The sequence below is a fragment of the Gopherus flavomarginatus genome, unplaced genomic scaffold (genome assembly GCF_025201925.1).
Source record: "Gopherus flavomarginatus isolate rGopFla2 unplaced genomic scaffold, rGopFla2.mat.asm mat_scaffold_2587_arrow_ctg1, whole genome shotgun sequence".
Lineage (NCBI taxonomy): Eukaryota > Metazoa > Chordata > Testudines > Testudinidae > Gopherus > Gopherus flavomarginatus.
Window position 1 is genome coordinate 14,813 of NW_026114923.1, and position 18,927 is coordinate 33,739.

The window sequence follows — 18,927 nt, forward strand, 5'->3', positions numbered from 1 at the left end:
ATGCGAACCATTTTAAAGTAAAAACAGCAGGCTTTTGCAGCAGAGCGGCTGTCAGCAAAAGCAGCCTCTGTAAGTCAGTAAATTAAAAATAAAAAGAACAAAACATAAGAAGGTCTTCTTTTAAAGCAAAAACTAGCCAGATCAGGTATTAAAATCATACTAACTTACTTACTATTAAAACTAAGCTTTTAACCATTAAAGTTAAAAGCTAAAGTGTGTAGCCAAAAACCTTCCCGCCTTTTTTAAAAAACCGACTAAGACAACCACCCCCCCCCCCCCCCCCCTTCCCCCTCCCCCTCCCCCCTCCTCCCGCCCTTATCTAAACAGCCAGAGCCTTCGGCTTTTTTTTTAAACCCTGTAACAAAAGCTATATACCGTTTTAAAATGTGTTTTTAAAGTAATACCTAATTTTTTTAACTTATTAACAATGTAAAATAAGTTTTGTAAAAGTTTAACGTGGTTTATTTTTAAATTAGCACATTTTAAAGTAAAAACAGCAGGCTTTTGCAGCAGAGCGGCTGTCAGCAAAAGCAGCCTCTGTAAGTCAGTAAATTAAAAATAAAAAGAACAAAACATAAGAAGGTTTTCTTTTAAAAGCAAAAAATAGCCAGATCAGGTATTAAAAAGCATACTAACTTACTTACTATTAAAACTAAGCTTTTTAACCATTAAAGTTTAAAAGCTAAAGTGTGTAGCCAAAAACCTTCCCGCCTTTTTAAAAAAAACCGACTAAGACAACCACCCCCCCCCCTTCCCCCTCCCCCCTCCCCCCCCCCCCCCCCCCCTCCTCCCGCCCTTATCTAAACAGCCAGAGCCTTCGGCTTTTTTTTTAACCCTGTAACAAAAGCTAATTACCGTTTTAAAATGTGTTTTTAAAGTAATACCTAATTTTTTAACTTATTAACAATGTAAAATAAGTTTTGTAAAAGTTTAACGTGGTTTATTTTTAAGTTAGCACATTTTAAAGTAAAAACAGCAGGCTTTTGCAGCAGAGCGGCTGTCAGCAAAAACAGCCTCTGTAAGTCAGTAAATTAAAAATAAAAAGAACAAAACATAAGAAGGTCTTCTTTTAAAGCAAAAAATAGCCAGATCAGGTATTAAAAAGCATACTAACTTACTTACTATTAAAACTAAGCTTTTTAAACCATTAAAGTTTAAAAGCTAAAGTGTGTAGCCAAAAACCTTCCCGCCTTTTTTAAAAAACCGACTAAGACAACCACCCCCCCCCCCCCCCTTCCCCCTCCTCCCTCCCCCCCCCCCCCCCCCCCCCCCCTCCTCCCGCCCTTATCTAAACAGCCAGAGCCTTCGGCTTTTTTTTTAACCCTGTAACAAAAGCTATATTCCGTTTTAAAATGTGTTTTTAAAGTAATAACCTAATTTTTTAACTTACTAACAATGTAAAATAAGTTTTGTAAAAGTTTAAGGTGGTTTATTTTTAAATTAGCAGTTTTGTTTTAAAAACCAAGGCCATATAACAAATTTAAAAAATACAGGTTGCAGTTTTTAAAAACTTTTTGGTTACAAAGCTGTAAATAGGTATATTACCATTTACAAAGGCTTTTTATTAACTGTTTAAACACATTTACTATAAAAAACAACATTGTTAGCCATTAAAGCTAAAGTATTTGGCGCCCCCCAAAACTGCACCCGCCTTTTTTCCTAGAAAAGTGCCCTTTACACACCCTGTTTTTTTTAAAGAATTTTGGGTGTGGGGGGCAAAACTTTTTTTTTTAAAAAAGCAGGTTTAAAACCTATAAATAGGGGAACAAAAAACTAAACAAGGCTGTTAAAGAAATATTGCTAATACAAGACTTCTACCGTTATGGGAAGCAACAACATGGTAAGAAACCTTACTATAATTTGTATGGGCCGCCAAGATATTATAACAGCGTTATGCTTAGTTAAAAGCCAACATTTTTCTTTTGAATAGGACGAGAACTTTTTTCTTGACATTCCAGATGCCGCGCTAGAAGCTTTAAATTTTGGTAAGCCAATTAATATGCTACACAAGTATAATTTATTTTTAAGAAAAAAAGGTTTTAAAAAATTTTATTTTTTAATTTAGAACAAGATGGAAGTCAAAACCACCCAATAGGTTTTCCTGAAATTACAGAGGAAGGTGTGAACTGTTTTTTAAATATGTGGTTTTTTAAAAATTGACGTTGGAAATAGTGTGCATTTTAGGGGTTTGTTTGTTATTGTTAGGAAAAAAAAACTTTTAAAGGTTTTACTGTACAAAAAGCTGCCGTTGTACAGCCCAAGGGGGGGAGGGGGGGGGGGTAAAACTAAAAGAGCGCTTTATTTTGTACATTATACTTAAACGCGGTTTTTAGCCCCCTTATTGCAAAAACGTTTTTAAAATATATATATTTGGGGGACATGTTTGTTGTTAGTAAAAAAAAAAAAACCCCGTGCTAAAAAACATTTTTATGTGTATCGGCAGACTTATCAAGCGTTATTCCTCAAGAAGAAATGTTGAAGGGAAGAGCGCTTAAAGGGGCCAAGAAATTTCCCTCTGAGGCAGCTGCAGTTGGAAGCAAGGGTATTAAGCACACCGATTTTGAACAGCCCTGCACGTCCAAATCCCTCATTGCCCAAAACCCGCAACCTTTAAAGAGGGGCAAAAAATTTCCCTCTGAGGCAGCTGCAGTCGGAAGCAAGGGTATTAAGCACACCGATTTTGAACAGCCCTGTACGTCTAAATCCCTTATTGAACAAAACCAGCCGGCATTAAAAAAGGCCAAAAAGTCTACCTCTAAAACAGCATCCGTTTTCAGGGCGGGGGGAAAGGGGCTCAGACCCCCCGCTTTTGAACCGCCCAAAGCTACCTCTACAACTTTCAAAAACCATGGTAAGCGAGGCGGAGGCGGTAAAGCCCCTCGTTTTCAACAGACCTATGCCTCCCCGACCCAATCAGCTTTAAAAATAAACAACTCTGTAGAAGGAACCGTGTCTAGGGGTGGGTTCGAGCAGGGTGAAGAAGTTAACCCCCAAGCTTTCGGAACCCGCAAAACCCCTGCTACAAATAACAATCTTCCTGTGGGGCTGGCCGCATCAGTTGCTGCTTGTAACGAGCTGTTTAGTGTTTGTTCATCTTTAAAGCGTTTAATAGATAAAAAGTTTCAAAGCTAATTCTTGAGGTATTTCAAAAACAAAATTTTCCAGAAGAAAGGGTTGTTTTAGACCAAAAAATAGCAGACACCCGGGCACTAATTGAAAAGGTCGAAAGCGCGTTAAAGGGGGAAGGAAGAGGGTGACTACACATGAAACCTAAAAATGTAAAAAGGGGTTGGAAAAAAAAATGGAAAAAATCTAAAATGTTAAGAAGGCTTTTGGCAAAAAGAATAAAAAAAGCCAAAGCTATTTTAAAAAAACAACCCCCCAACCAAGAAAGGGAAATAGACCCTCCCACCCCTTCTTCTTCTTCTGAAGGTCCAGATTTCCCCGCTCCTGATACACCACCACAGGTGTATTTGGAGCGTGTAAGACACTGGATAAGACCCCGAAGAGAGTTTAAACGCATATGAATATTTTCAGGAATTTCGTTTTGCTAATTTGGACAGAGTAACGGGGTTCACAGAAGCCATGGCGGCCATCGACATTGCTATTCAAAATTTGCTAGATGATATTAATAATCAGGTGGGTCCTGAAGATTTTGTACAGCTACGCTTAGATGCCCCGGGGCTAAATCACCCGCTCTTTTCTTTACGGAGGCCTTGGGGAAAATTTAAACGCCATAGATTTTTAAATAACATCGTTAATGTGTTGCAAAGTAATGCAGAGATTGTGGGGTCCGGAACTTTACGCCTGGTTGTTACAATTATTAGAAACAGGCTTGGTGGAGTTGGGTCTGTAAGACCCCTAAAAACTATTACGTACAGTAAAATTATTGAAAAAAAAAGAAAACATTTAATTGATTTAAATAATCAGGGTAACAACTTATGTTTTGCCGGTAGCGTGCTGGGTCTTTTATCAGATAAAAAACTTACAGATGCCCAGTTGTTAGAGGGGGCCAAACACCTTCATCAGGAGTTGGGGTTTTCGGACCAAAAAATGATTAGCTTGACAGACGTGAGCTCTTTCGAAGAGCGCTTGGGGTAGCTATTACCGTTTTGTATTATGAAAATGGAAATTGGTGTTTTTTTACAACTGGGGGTGTACAGCGTTTCCAAACTGTTTTTGTTTTGTTACATAACAAACATTTTTACGGTATTTTAAATATTAAAGCCTTTATAGGCGCCCCGTATTTGTGCAACTACTGTTACGCTCCCTATAGCCACAAACACCAGCACGCCTGTAAAAACCACTGCCGTACGTGTAATAGCGCCGAGTGCCTCGAAGTGGCCGGTGAAAAAAAAAGATGCCCCAGCTGTAAGCTGTTTTGCAGGTCTGACGACTGTTTAGAAAGGCACAGCGCTTTGGCGACCAGCGGTAAAGTTGATTGTAAAAACAGAATTTTTTGCGATAAATGCGGCTTCTACACGGTTAAAAATCACCAGTGTAGAAGCAAAAAGTGTCCCCAGTGCCATCAAAAAACAGACAACATAGAGGGTCACGAGTGTTATATGCGTAATATTTGGTCTCCAGAAGAGGGAAAGGATTATGTGTTTTATGATTTTGAATGTATGCAGGAAACGGGGGTACACGTGCCAAATTATATTTATGCTTTGCATTTAAATAAAAAAACTAGCTGGGAATTTAAGGGGAAGAATGCATTAGCGAGTTTGTTTTAACCTTTATAGACAAGCGCTTTAAGGGATACACTTTTATTGCTCATAACGCTAAAGGTTACGATAGTTATTTTATTCTAAGGCAGTTAATTAAAGAAAAAATGGCTGTTAGCACCGTAACGCAAGGGGGAAAACTTATTTGCGTGACGGTGGTAAACTTAGCCATTAAATTTATAGATTCTTTAAATTTTCTCCCCATGAAACTTAGCAAGTTACCCAAAGCTATGGAGTTTGAGGAAGCGAAGGGGTACTTTCCGCACTTTTTTAACACCGTTAAAAATCAAAACTATGTGGGACCTATGCCCGAAATAGAGTACTTTGGAGTAGACTACATGATGCCTGAAGAAAAAAAAGAATTTTTAAACTGGTACCAGCACAATCGCCAAAACAGCTTTGATCTTCAAAAAGAACTACGCTATTATTGTCAAAAAGATGTTGAAATTTTGCGAGAGGCTTGCGACCGGTTCAGAAACGAAGTTATAAAAATGACCGAAAAGCAAATTGTTAAAAACCCCGGAAAGGATAATGAGGAAGTGGTTACTAAGTGTATAGATCCCTTTCAGCACCTCACATTGGCCTCGATTTGCATGGCCATGTACCGGTTTAATTTTTTAAAGCCGCAAACCATAGCGCTTTTGCCGTTAGACAATTACCACAAACAGCAGAAGAGATATTCCACGCCGGCCATTCAGTGGTTGATGTACGTAGCCCACACTGAAAATATTTACATTCAACACGCTTTGCAGGGTGGCGAGTTTAAAAACTGGGTCCTATTTTTTGGACGGTTACGCCATTATAGCTGGTAAACCCACGGCCTTTGAATTTAACGGGTGTTTTTTTCACGGGTGCCCCATTTGCTATTGCGAAAATGATTACAACCCGTTGCTTAAGGCAACCTACGGACAGCTGTACAACCGAACCATTATTAAGGCTGAATTTTTAAAAAGCCAGGGGTTTGAGGTAAGGACCGTGTGGGAACACGAGTGGCAGGCCATGCTAGCAAACGATAACCGGGTGGAAAATTTTTTACGAGAAAAAAAGCTGCCACAGCCTCTGGTTCCTAGAGACGCCCTTTACGGTGGTAGAACAAACGCCATTTGCCTTTATTACAAACCGCTGCCCGGGGAGCAGGTTCATTACTACGATTTTACCAGCCTCTACCCATTTGTTAACAAAACTAAACAGTACCCGGTGGGACATCCCGTTATTGTGTATGAGGGTTTTGGGGATATCGGCCAGTACTTTGGCATAGCCAAGGTTAAAGTGTACCCTCCAAGAGGTTTGTATTTTCCCGTGTTACCATACAGGCTTGATGGTAAACTAATGTTTTCCCTGTGCGCACTCTGCGCAGAAACAAAACAAAAGGACCCCTGCGGGCACAGGCAGAAGGAGAGGGCTTTAACAGGGATTTGGTGCACAGTAGAGTTGGTGGAGGCTTTAAACAAAGGCTACAAAATCGCTGAAATTTATGAAGTCTGGCATTTTAACCGCTCTTCAGATGCCCTGTTTTCAGACTACATTAAAACACACCTAAGACAAAAACAAGAAACCTCGGGGTTCCCTCACTGGTGTACGGACAAGCTTAAAAAAAGAACAGTACGTTAAAGAGTACCGTGAAAAAGAAGGTGTGTGTCTGCGTCTAAACAAAATTAAGGTAAACCCCGCCAAAAGACAAATTTCAAAGCTGTTTTTAAATTCCTTGTGGGGAAAATTTGGTCAGCGAACAAATTTGACTAACACTAGTATAGTAACGGACCCGGACGAGCTCTTTAAGTACGTTTTTGTACCTTATTACGATGTGTCATCGTGCGAGTTTATCGATGATGATACAGCCGTAGTGTCTTGGAAGTACGCAAAAGAACACTGCACCCATTCCAGCAACACTAACGTGTTTATAGCGTGCTTTACCACCGCTTATGCTCGGTTAGAGCTCTACCGCTTGTTAGATCGTTTACAGCAGCGGTGTCTTTATCATGATACGGATTCTGTAATTTTTGTAAGTAAAGAAGGGGAGTGGAATCCCCCCTAGGGGATTATTTAGGAGATTTAACTAGCAAAGTACCCCCAGATTAACACATTGTGGAGTTTGTGTCCGCGGGACCCAAAACATACGGGTACAAACTGTCCAGCGGTAAAACCTGTATGAAATTAAAAGGAATCACACTTAACTCAGGAAACAGTGAAAAAATTAATTTTGAAAGCTTAAAAGAACTTGTCTGGGATTACCCCGCGGGAGAGGACCCAAAAGAAATCGTAATACAGCAGCCAGGAATCGTAAGGGTAAAAAAAACACTGGTTAATAGAAACAAGAACTCTAAAAAAAACCCAAAAAGTCATTTACGACAAAAGAGCCCTCGAGGAGGCTTTTAAAACTTTGCCGTACGGGTATTAATTATTATGAAAAACCACGTTCAGTTTGTTCATCCCTTTTCCTGTTTGCTTTGTGGGCCCTCAAATTCTGGAAAATCATATTTTATAAAACAGTTGTTAGAAAATGGTCATAAACTGTTATCATGTATGCCTGAAAATATTGTGTGGTGTTATAGCTGTTGGCAACCGCTGTATACAGAGTTGCTGCAAAAATTTTCATGTATTACATTTTGGAAGGTTTACCTAATACTTTTAATGATGAACATTTATTTCCTAGTAATAAAGTGAATATGGTTATTATAGATGATCTAATGGAGTCTGCTTCTGACAGTGGTGAAATTGAAAAAGCCTTTACAAAATACGTACACCACAAAAACTTAAGTATTATGTACATTGTGCAAAATATGTTTTGTCAGGGAAAAAAAAGCCGTACAATTAATTTAAATACTAAATATATGGTTCTTTTTAAAAACCCCCGCGATAAACTACAAGTCACCACTTTGGCCCGGCAAATGTACCCTGGTAAAACACAATTTTTTTTGGAGGCTTTTGAGGACGCTACCAAAGACCCCTACGGGTATCTGCTGGTGGATTTAAATGCTTCAACGCCCGAAAACCTCAGGTTAAGAACAGGTCTTTTCCCCCCAGACTGGCCCTGTGCATACACCTTTAAAAAAACCCATAAAAAATAGTTATTTTTTATTAATCCTCCATTTTAAAAAAAATCACCTCCCGAACAAACATGTCTTACCGTGTGCAAAAAAACCTGGCTCTTTTAAAATTTCTTATCAAAGCCAAGCCGCAACAAAGAAAGGCTATTCTCTGTACGGCGTCTGACGACCTAGTAGCGGCCATCTCAGAAATAGCGCTTAAACACTTTAAAAGGAAACATTCCTTTAAAACCTCGACAAATAAGCATCCTTAAAAAAAAACGAAAAATTATTAAAAAGCTAAGCGATAAAAAGCTATCCCTGAAAAGAAAAAAGGTTATTGTAAAACAAACTGGTGGCTTTATTGGCCCTTTGTTAAGCTTTGCACTCCCCCTGCTGTCAAGCCTTTTAATTAACAGATAATGGAATACGCCGAAAAAATGTACCTTGTTCCTAGCCACCAGTTAGAACAAATAAAGCGGGCTTCTAGCGGTGAAGAAAATATCAGAACCACAACCAGTCGCCAGTTGGATTCAGAAATGAAAGACATTCTTCAAAGAACCGGTTTATCCGACTACGAAAAGGCTAAACTCTACGAGGCGGTCCTGCAAAAATACCTGGTATTGGCCAAGCGTGGTGAAATGGAAAAGACTAAAATAAACCTTTTTTTTTCCCCTGAGCAAGAGCAAGAGCAAGAGCAAGAGCAAGAGGAGTTTCAACCTCCTAACGTTCAGGGGGATGTATCGGACTTTGTTATTCAGGAGGTGTTGGAGGGGGTAAATCCTCGCTATAAAAAAAAAGCTGAAATATTGTTAAATAAGCTTAAACAACGTAAAGATGTGTCTTCTTGGGCTGATAATGGCCGTTTTGTGTACCGGGGGAAGGCGATTGAGGGGTCTCACATGCTTGATTTAGTCAGGGGGGTAACCGGCTCTTATTCTTTCGCTAACAAGAGGGCTCCTAAAGGGTGGCATGTTTTTATGAAAGCCTTGGCAGAGCTAAACGTGCCTACGACCGTCGTAGGGCATGTTACCAATAAACAATTTTTAGAGCGTCTAAAAATAGGGCTAAAGCCGGTCAAGGCCACAAGTAACACCGCCTCTTTTAAAAGCGTCCCTGTTAAAAAACGAAAAAATTGACTGGTTAACAATGTAAAATAAAAAAACGTAAACAAAATTAAAAATTGTGTTTTATTGATGCAGCTCTTTAAACACACGACAAGATAAACACGTTTGAACATGTTGAAACATGCTTAAAACAGGTCTGGGCATGCCGGGTCTTTTTCCTTTTACAAATCGCACCACCAAGCGGTCATTTTCTGCTAAATCATCGGAGTACAATTTTAAAATACAATCAAAAGATAAACCCTTATTACGTTGTTTTAAAAAAAAAATACAATGATAACCGCAGGTTACAGCTAGGGGGTCCTGTAGTTGTCTCTGATGAAACACAACCTTATCACAGTTACGGTTTAAAAAAGTCATAATAGACTTAGGGAAAAAGTTACTGTCTGGGGAAAAACCGTAGGAGTCAAAAAACTCGCCGGCCCCCGTTTCGGTAAATAAAGGGCCAGCCAATGTTCCCCGGGTAACTTATGGGGGTGGGTGTTAACAATAAGCCCCAAAGGTCTTCCGGACACAAAACTTTTCGGAAGCAAATCGCTAGAAAAAACATCTAAAAAAGAAGGGTCCTTTGATAAAATATCTCGTAGCTGCACGGTGTTCATGATTACATATAGTCAAACAGAACGTTTCTTCTATGATTTACTTCGAGCACGTTATCAAAAACCCCATACACTATCATGTTAACCGTAGAGGCAAAGCCGTTGCAAACCGAATTTCCGCTCTCAGGTTTCCAGTTTTAATTAAAGAATAATGGTCGGCGCACTCCTGATCCGGGGTCAAATCAAAGGCGTACAGCGTATAGCCCTGGGCAAATTCATCGCGGTTAATTAAGAGCGATCGATCTTTTACATATTTTTCCAGTAGCCTGCACGAGCTGCATGTACTCTCTCACGCAGTTTCCATTTTCAAAATCGGGTTGTAGGGGTTTTGCTGGCACCTGTTCGCCATCCACATACAAGGCCACAAAATTAATGTTATAATGTTTAAAGTTAAAAGGGTTTTTAACGTAGCTGCCGCTGAAGGCGTCGTTATCTATAAAACCGATTACTAGCTGCTTGGGTAGCTGCCCCAAAAAAAGGTTTTCCTGGTTACTGACACGACTGCCGGCCGGTATGCTAAACACCTTTATGCTTACCCGGTCTACGGGGTACTTAGCGTTGGCGGTCATTAAAGCTTCAGCGTGCCCCAAACGAACCCCCGGGGTTACTTTTACACGTTTTACAAACAGGGACGCCGAAATAATGTGTACTTTATAATTCTCGTTGGCAGTGCCGCTCATAAGGCAAAAAACATCTTTGCTACGTGTTAGTTTGATTTTTAAATCCACGCCGTTTAGCAGTAGTTTTTCTTGAAAAAACAAATCGCTGTGTAAAGGTCCCAACAAATCCAGTTTCCTGCTGCCGGCCGTTAGTTCGGCCCTGCGTATAAACCCCTCATTGGCCTGGCCGACCAAAAGGGTGCTTTCGTGGCCCCCTGCCGTGTCTTTATAAAATCCGCCTGTCGAAAACTGAGTAGCGAGGGTGTCATGGCTGTAGTTTAAAATTAGCTCTATTAAGGCTCTGTAAGGGTAACAATTGTTGCTCTGGCTAATAAGACGATCGCCTAAAGTAACATCCAGCTGGTTAAAAAGAGTGGCGATGGGGTAGTTTTGTTAGGGCCACCCGGGCACCATCATCAATGTCTGATCCGTCTTCTTTTGTCACCTTGCAGCACACGTACAGCAGCGTGTTGTTAAGGTCTAAGTAATGATCCCCATGTCCCGAAATAAAAAATTCAAGAGGGGCATTTACCGTTAAAGCGGCCAAAGGAGGCACCTCTACATAAAAAGCTATTTTCAATACTGGTTTGTGTGGGGGCTATTTGAAATAAATCCAGCTCCGATTTGGTGCATTCGTCAGAGCCACAATGAATAAAAGCCATTTTAAAATATATCCCTTTTATCGCTGGTAGCGCGACGCTTCCTCTTCTTAGGACGCCTTTTTGGTATATGGCTAAGACCTCTTCTCACAGCTTTTTTTTTTAAAGGGTCTAGGTGGGCCTTTAAAGGGCTGGCGCAACGCTGCTCTTTTCTTCTCATTACCACTAAACCGGAACCTTCCTGTGCTCCTATTTTGTTTATAACTGCGCTAGATACGTGGTTTACGACGTCTCTGGTTATATTTTTCGCGGCTGTTTTCATGTGGGGTTTAATAATGTCAAAACCTCTTTTTAAAAGTGGCACGGCTTTTCTAAAAAGGCTGCGAAATATTCCTCCTAAACCTGCCCCGTACATAACGGGTAATCCTTGATATCCTGGTAAGCCATAGCCAGCCTGGGCCTTGTAGTAGTTTCTATACAAAAAGGGGTCCCCGTAGTTTTTCATAGTTACCATTCTTCAGCTTTTTTGGGACGCAAATGTAGTTTAACAATTACCTTTCCAAAACTAAATGAAACGTGTTTATTTTGATCCGTCTTTATTTCAATAGTAATGGTTCCGATGTGCTGCTTACTTACGGGGACGTAATGCGGTTTGTCATACGTTATTGTAACAAATTCGTTGTTGCTACCACGGATGGGAACGCAGCGCAACAGCGGCACATAGTAGTCCCCCACTAACTGATGTTCCACTATGTCGGTGTACACGTATAAGAGTTAAAACCCCCCGTAATGTCTGCGGGGTACGGTGCAATCCTACACGGATGATTTGAAAGCATTCCCAGTATTGTTGCCAATTTACCACCTGTGGAAAAAAAAGTACTTTCCATCGTTTGGTTTTAGCTGAACCCTTCTAGTCACAGGGTTGTAAATAACGTAGGCATTTGGTTTTTCGGCATCTTTGTCTATATTCTTGTTGATGACTTCTATTAAATGGTGAATGCTCGAATAATAGCCGGCATCCATGTAGTAGGTTCGAATTTTTTTTTCCGATGCTAACGTAAATGCTGTATCGAAAAGAAGCGTGTTCCAAGAGTGACAATAATGAATTTCCGATAAAGCGACATCCACCGCCCTATTAAATTTAAAGGCTTGGCTAGTTGTATTGTAAAATTGGAACTAGTATTTTGAGGAAAAGCCCCCGCTGAGGCGTTGCTTGGTAATGTCATATAAAAACTTTGTTCAGTCATTTTTTTATTAAAGGTCCTGCACTTGAGACGCTTTAACCCAACTATTAAATTTTTTAGGCCAACCTTTCCATTTTACAAAGAAATATTTGTTTCTTCCCCGACCTTTTTTTTTTAAAATTTTTTCTACCTTGTAAACTCGGTCCTGGTTAGGGTTTACTTTTTGTAATTCTTCAGGATAAAAAGACCCCACAACTTCCTCCCTTCATAATCTTGTAATGCATACACCGGTCTTTGTCCTCTTAATAAAACCCCTGACACGATAAATATTTCATCGGTAAAGGTTTGCTGATAGCCCTTTTCAAAAGTGCCCTTCGTTTTAGATACTCTTACGTGATCCCCTTTTTTAAAAACCACACGTTGCCTCTTTATTTTAAAACTACCCCCGTAGACGGTTTTCCACACGCTTAGCGCATTAGCTTCTGTCACGTCAATTGGGCGCCCTCTAATAGTTCTGTGATAACTTCTGTTGTAAACCGTCTATGAAGGCCTGCAGCACATCAATGTAGCGAAAGGTGTTACGGGCGGTAAAATACCTCCACATTTTTGATTTTAAAGTTCTGTTAAACCTCTCCACAATTCCCGCTTTAACTTCGTTATTGGTAACAAAATGGTGTACTCCATATTGCTTAAACAAATTTTTTAAAGCTTTGTTTAAAAACTCTTTTCCTCGGTCTGTTTGTAATTTTTGAGGCACGCGCCCCTTTGAAAAAATAGCTTTAAACGCCTCTGCCACCTCTTTTCTGTTTTATTTTTTAGGGTTACCGCCCAGGCGTATTAGACAAAATATCTATCACTGTTAAATATATTTACGGTTGTCATTGTCTTTAGAATAGGCGGCCATATCAACCAAATCTGCCTGCCATTGTGTATCCACATTAGACACCACTGTTTTATTTCTTTTAAATTTAAGCCTTGCAGGTTTATGTAAAGCGTAAGCATCTTGATCCGCAAGCCAAGCGGAAACCTGCTTTTTGCTTAAGCTTTTACGGTGTCCTTTTAGCGGCCTGAAATAAGGGTGTTATGCCCCCAAAACTACCAACTTTTTCGGGTGAGTAATAAATTTTTTTAGCAGCTTTGCCATGCTTACCCCGTCTTGCTTTAAAACACTGTATACACAAAAGTTTGTTTCTGCTTTTGTTTTTATTTAACACAACAACGTTTATACACATTTAACTTTAAAGCGGCAGTAAAGTAATACGATACAATTACATACATTTTTAACGGTTAAGCAAAATAATATAAAAACTGTGATACAGTTTCTTTTAACAATGCATTTTTAATTAATATATATTTTTTAAGCCTCTGGGGTCACAACCTTGCATGTAAAAAGTTTTATAATCCATTTGGCGAACTCTGCTACACACCGCTCGGCCAATATAGGGGGCCACCTCTTTTGACAGATCTACCAGCAAGGCCACCGGGTCAGATGATTTTCCAACCTCCCTAATCATTTTAACAACTTTGGTTATAGTTTCAGTGGTTATGTTAAGCTTTTTTAGTTTGTAGCCTTCAGCTATAATTACATTTACCAGCTGGGCCGCGTTCAGTTTAGAAGAAATACGTCTAAGCTGGTAAAATACTTCTGAGCGATCCCAAAAAATACAAGGGTGACTAAAAGGGTTGGACTTATTTACAGCGCAGGCTGCACAGTTTTCCAAAAGTTGTTTTTTCAAACAGTGGTAAAAGGCTTTTACTACAACAGCTCTAACAATATCAACCATAACTGGATCCTCTTTTTCTTCACCGCTTTTCTGGTCACTCTCTTCACTTTTTACAGACTTTTTTTTAACATCTTGCTTCACACAAAAACAACAGGTACATATTACGGCTGTTCTACTTAGAGACCGCCTCTTTCATCCTCTGAAGATGTCTGTTAAAAACATTGTAAAAACATATTTTAAGTTTTTTGATGCAAAAATTTTAAAATAAAAAAGCCTAGAGTTTATTTGTGCTACCTCGGTCGTACCCTCGTCTGATTCTGAATTATCATCATCCTCGACTGTCGCACCGTTGAACCCCATATCATCTTCCTGTTATTAAACACAAAACATATAGTTTTATTTTACCACTCTTACATATGTTTATATTTATATATTTTTTAAATTATTTAAGTAATTTTTACCTTGTAGTGTTCTTTGGGTTTTACTATTGACACCCCGTTTGTGTCCTTTGTTTCTGAATCACCTTCGTCAATCATAGTTTCAGCAGCCTATTATTAAACCAACCGTATATTAACGCTTAATTAGTGTCATGCACATATATATATATATATATATAATATATATATTTCAAATAAATTAAGCTGTCTTTACCTCCTCGGGTGTTTCTGTCTCTGCAACTGTTGGCAGTTTGTTACACACCAAAGCAGTAATCTTGTACGGCCCAGGCTTGGTTATCTGTTAAAATCAAAAGTCATTTTTTAAAAGTGTAAATACAATAATTTTTTATTTTTTTTACAACTAATAAAGCTTATACCGTAACAATATCGCCATCTTTCCACAACTCGGGGTCCATAGGTTGGTTTTCAACATCGCTATCCTGCGGCTGTTCCTCGGTTGCCATGTCCTCATATATAGGCTCTTCTTCCATTCTCCCCTATAAAAAGAAAAAGATTTAACCCTTTATTTTTATAAAACATTTTGTAATTTGTTACAAAAAAAAAAGATTTACTTCTGCCTTTAATTCTGTTTTTTTCCAAATCTGACAACAAATTTTTTCGCACTTGATTTTTTACAAACGGCTGTGGCTCCTCTTTTTCAGTTCTCTTTCAGAATAAAACACAGGGCTCGACAACAAGCCTTTCTCGTTGGCAAAACAACTGTAAAGGAGCCTTCTTTTCTGAACACGGTCTGGCGCACCCAGGGGCAATTCCGGCTTCTTGGCTTCTGTAGGTGTTTTGTACAGGGACATGCCTTTGTGTTTAGTTAGTTTCTCTGTGTTGAAAAACCCGCTCGCAAAACCACGTGTTTTTATACACAAAAACACATGCTGATTGGTAGACAATAACCGGTTTTTAAAAGGCTCTTGCTTAAACTCTTGAAACACTAGGATTGGTTGGTTCAGGAAAATGAATTCTATGACGCTGTTGTAAAACCACCTCTGATTGGGCCGATCCAAAAGCGGTGATAACAAGCTGGAGAGTGTCAGAAGCAGGAAATCTCCCTCATTCTACAGAAAGACGGGCAAAGGTAACAATTCTCTCTCTTTCTCTTTAATCCTACCCTGTGCTCTCTATCGTTGCTCTTCCAAAGCGGACTCTCTCCTCGCTTTTCTTGTCTTGTAACCCGCCCTGATTCTGAATGCTTTTTTACCCTGTGCTTACTAAACAGACTCTGCCTGCTTCTCTCTCTCTGTCTCATTCTGATTCCGCCGCGTGCTCTCTATCTTTGCTCTTTTTAATTAATCTACACTGATATTGAATGCTTTTTTACCCCGGGCTTACCAAACAGGCTTTCCCTTGGTCAATTTTCCTTTTAAAACTCGTTTTTTCTTAACCTGCATTGGCATTCACTAGTTTTAATGTGTTTTATTTACTAGGGTTAAACCAGAAAAGCTGCCTCGTTTTACAAAAAGACTGCAAAGGTAAACATTTTTTAATTTTACCCTGAGCTTTATTGTATTTTTCTTAGCCACTTTTTTATAGAGTTTTTACCCTGTGCTTACAGAACAGGCTTTCTCTTTGTCAATTTTCCTTTTAAACCTCGTTTTTCTTAACCTACATTGGTATTGACTAGTTTTAATACGTTTTATTCACTTTTATTACACTGCCTTAGTACATTTTCTTTTAAACCTAGTTTTAATGTTTTTAAAAGCCTTTTTCTTAGGACCCCTTTACAGTTTTTGGCCATGTGCTTACTTAACAGGTTTTGCTTCAGTCAATTCCCCTTTTAAACCTAGCTGTATTGTTTTTAATATTACTTAATAATATTAAAAAGCTTTTTATAACCTATGTTGGCAGTCAAAAAGTTTCAATCCCTTTTTTACCCAGGGCACCCCAAACAGGCTTTGCCTTGGTTAATTTTTTTAAACCTACTTTTTAAGTATTTCCTTATAGTTTTTGCTTATGTCCTTACAAAACAGGTTTTGCTTCACTTAATTATCCTTTTAAACTTAGTTTATAATGTTTTTTTCTTAACCTACATTGGTATTGAATACATTCAATGCTTTTTTATTCGGTGCTTAACAAACAGGTTTTGCCGTAGTAAATTCCCTTTATAAACCTAGTCTTCAATATTATTTAACTTTTCTCTTAATCCACCCTGATATTAAATACACTTCCCCTAGTCAAACACACACACACATTTTTCAAAATGGCCGACAGCGCCAACCAAAACGGGGGGGTGGGGAAGGCGGGACAAAAGCCCTAAAAGGGGCGTGGAAACCTGTCAAAATTGCATGGTGATGAATACTATCGAGCTTATTACTACTCATAGCTCCAGGGGCCCAACCCCTGGGGGCCCCAACACCAGCTCCAGGGGCCCAACCCCCGGGGGCCCGAACCATAGCTCCAGGGGCCCATACCCTGCGGGCCCCAACACCAGCTCGAGGGGCCCAACCCCTGGGGGCGCCAACACCAGCTCCAGGGGCCCAACCCCTGAGCGCCTGAACCATAACTCCAGGGGCCCAACCCCTGGGGACCCCAACACCAGTTTCAGGGGCCCAAACCCTGAGCGCCCGAACCATAGCTCCAGGGGCCCAACCCCTGGGGGCCCCAACACCAGCTCCAGGGGAAAAACCCCTAGGGGCCTCAAAACCAGCTCCAGGGGCCCAACCCCTGAGCGCCCGAACCATAGCTCTAGGAGCCCATCCCTGAGCGCCCGAACCATAGCTCCAGGGGCCCAACCCCTGGGGGCCCCAACACCAGCTGAGGGGCTCAACCCCTGGGGGCCTCAAAACCAGCTCCAGTGGCCTAACCCCTGAGCGCCCGAACCATAGATGCAGGGGGCCCAACCCCTGGGGGCCCCAACACAAGCTCCAGGGGCCTAACCCTGGGGGCCCCAACACCAGCTCCAGGTACCCAACCCCTGGGGGTCCCAACACTAGCTCCGGGGCCCAACCCCTGAGCGCCCTTACCATAGCTCCAGGGGCCGAACCCATGGGGGCCCCAACACCAGCTCCAGGGGCCCAACCCCTGGGGGCCACAACACCAGCTCCAGGGGCCCAACCCCCGAGTGCCTGAACCATAGCTACAGGGGCCCACCCCTGAGAGCCCGAACCATAGCTCCAGGGGCCCAACCCCTGGAGGCCCCAACACCAGCTCCAGGGGCCTAACCCCTGGGGGCCCAAACCATAGCTCCAGGCCCCCAACCCCTGGGGGCCCCAACACCAGCTCCAGGGGCCCAACCCCTGGGGGCCCCAACACCAGCTCCAGTTGCCCAAGCCCTGAGCGCCCGAACCACAGCTCCAGGGGCCCAACCCCTGGGGGCACGCCACCAGCTCCAGGGGACCAACCCCTGGGGGACCGAATACCAGCTCCAGGGGCCCAACCCTAGAGCACCCGAACCATAGCTCCAGGTGAACAACCCCTGGGGGCCCCAACACGAGCTCCAGGGGCCCAACCCCTGAGCGCCCGAACCATATCTCCACGGGCCCAACCCCTGAGCGCCCGAACAATAGCTCCAGTGGCCCAACCCCTGGGGGCCCGAACACCAGCTCCAGGGCCCCAACCCCTGGGGGCCCCAACACCAGCTCCAGGGGCGAAACCCCTGAGCGCCCGCACCATAGCTCCAGGGTCCCAACCCCTGAGCGCCTGAACCATAGCTCCAGGGGCCCAAATCCTGGGGGCCCCAACACCCGCTCCAGGGTCCCAACCCCTGGGGGCCCCAAAACCAGTTCCAGGGGCCCAAACCCTGAGTGCCCGAAGCATAGCTCCAGGGGCCCAACCCCTGGGGGCCCCAACACCAGCTCCAGGGGCCCAACCCCTGGGGGCCCCGAAACCAGCTAAAGGGGCCCAAACCCTGGGGGCCCCAACACCAGCTCCAGGGACCCAAACCCTGAACGCCCGAACCATAGCTCCAGGGGCCCAACCCCTGGGGGCCCCAACACCAGCTCCAGCGGCCCAACCCCTGGGGACCCCAACACCAGCTCCAGGGGCCCAACCCCTGAGCGCCCGAACCATAACTCCAGGGGCCCAACCCCTGGGGACCCCAACACCAGCTCCAGGGGCCCAAACACTGAGCGCCCGAACCATAGCTCCAAGGGCCCAACCCCTGGGGGCCCCAACACCAGCTCCAGGGGAAAAACCCCTAGGGGCCTCAAAACCAGCTCCAGGGGCCCAATCCCTGAGCGCCCGAACCATAACTCCAGGGCCCAACCCCTGGGGGCCCCAACACCAGCTCCAGGGGCCCAAACTCTGAGCGCCCGAACCATAGCTCCAGGGCCCCAAACCCTGGGGGCCCCAACACCAGCTGAGGGGCTCAAAAACCCCTGGGGGCCCCAAAACCAGCTCCAGGGGCCTAACCCCTGAGCGCCCGAACCATAGATGCAGGGGCCCAAAACCCTGGGGGCCCCAATACCAGCTCCAGGGGCTTAACCTGGGGGCCCCAACACCAGCTCCAGGTACCCAAACCCTGGGTTTCCCACACCAGCTCCAGGGGCCCAACCCCTGAGCGCCCTTACCATAGCTCCAGGGTCCCAAACCCTGGGGGCCCCAACACCATCTCCAGGGCCCAAACCCTGGGGGCCCCAAAACCACCTCCAGGGGCCCATCCCCTGAGCGCCCGAACCATAGCTTCAGGGACCCAATCCCTGGTGGCCCCAACTCCAGCTCCTGGAGCCCAACCCCTGAGCGCCCGAAACCATATCTCCACGGGCTCAACCCTGGGGGCCCCAACACCAGCTCCAGGGGCCTAACCACTGAGGCGCCCACACCATAGCTCCAGGGTCCCAACCCTGAGCGCCCGAATCATAGCTCCAGGGGCCCAACCCCTGAGCGCCCGAACCATAGCTC

General features: G+C 43.0%; 1 protein-coding gene and 1 long non-coding RNA gene across 10 annotated transcripts; one reads left to right on the plus strand and one right to left on the minus strand.

The window, feature by feature from the left end:
- The first annotated feature begins 1,767 nt into the window (after positions 1-1,767).
- LOC127042106 (uncharacterized) lies at positions 1,768-15,930 on the plus strand. 9 transcript variants are annotated; one of them, XR_007771850.1, is made up of 6 exons: positions 1,768-1,840; positions 1,931-1,985; positions 2,066-2,119; positions 2,444-2,542; positions 15,027-15,166; positions 15,516-15,930. XR_007771850.1 is itself a non-coding variant. In XM_050935754.1 (5 exons), exons 1-5 carry the CDS (start codon positions 1,823-1,825, stop codon positions 8,216-8,218), a joined length of 267 nt encoding a protein of 88 aa, XP_050791711.1. In that variant the 5' UTR covers positions 1,768-1,822; the 3' UTR covers positions 8,219-8,442. The 9 variants fall into 9 exon arrangements, 4 of the variants coding, with proteins under 4 accessions (XP_050791711.1, XP_050791713.1, XP_050791709.1 ...); XR_007771851.1 differs by lacking the exon at positions 2,444-2,542; XM_050935754.1 differs by lacking the exons at positions 15,027-15,166; positions 15,516-15,930 and adding an exon at positions 8,208-8,442 and having other exon boundaries at positions 2,444-2,572.
- Positions 14,103-14,726, minus strand: LOC127042107 (uncharacterized). Its single transcript, XR_007771855.1, has 4 exons — positions 14,701-14,726; positions 14,454-14,573; positions 14,291-14,374; positions 14,103-14,187 (listed from the first exon to the last, which is right to left on the minus strand). It is a non-coding gene; the product is annotated as an uncharacterized LOC127042107 (long non-coding RNA).
- Positions 15,931-18,927: the final 2,997 nt, after the last annotated feature.

Bases quoted from the DNA above. Each gene is read 5' to 3' on its own strand.
- LOC127042106 (XM_050935752.1), top strand. The intron at 1,986-2,065 runs GTAAGCCAATTA...TTTTTAATTTAG, and splicing joins GCTAGAAGCTTTAAATTTTG to AACAAGATGGAAGTCAAAAC. The intron at 2,120-2,443 runs GTGTGAACTGTT...GTGTATCGGCAG, and splicing joins TCCTGAAATTACAGAGGAAG to ACTTATCAAGCGTTATTCCT.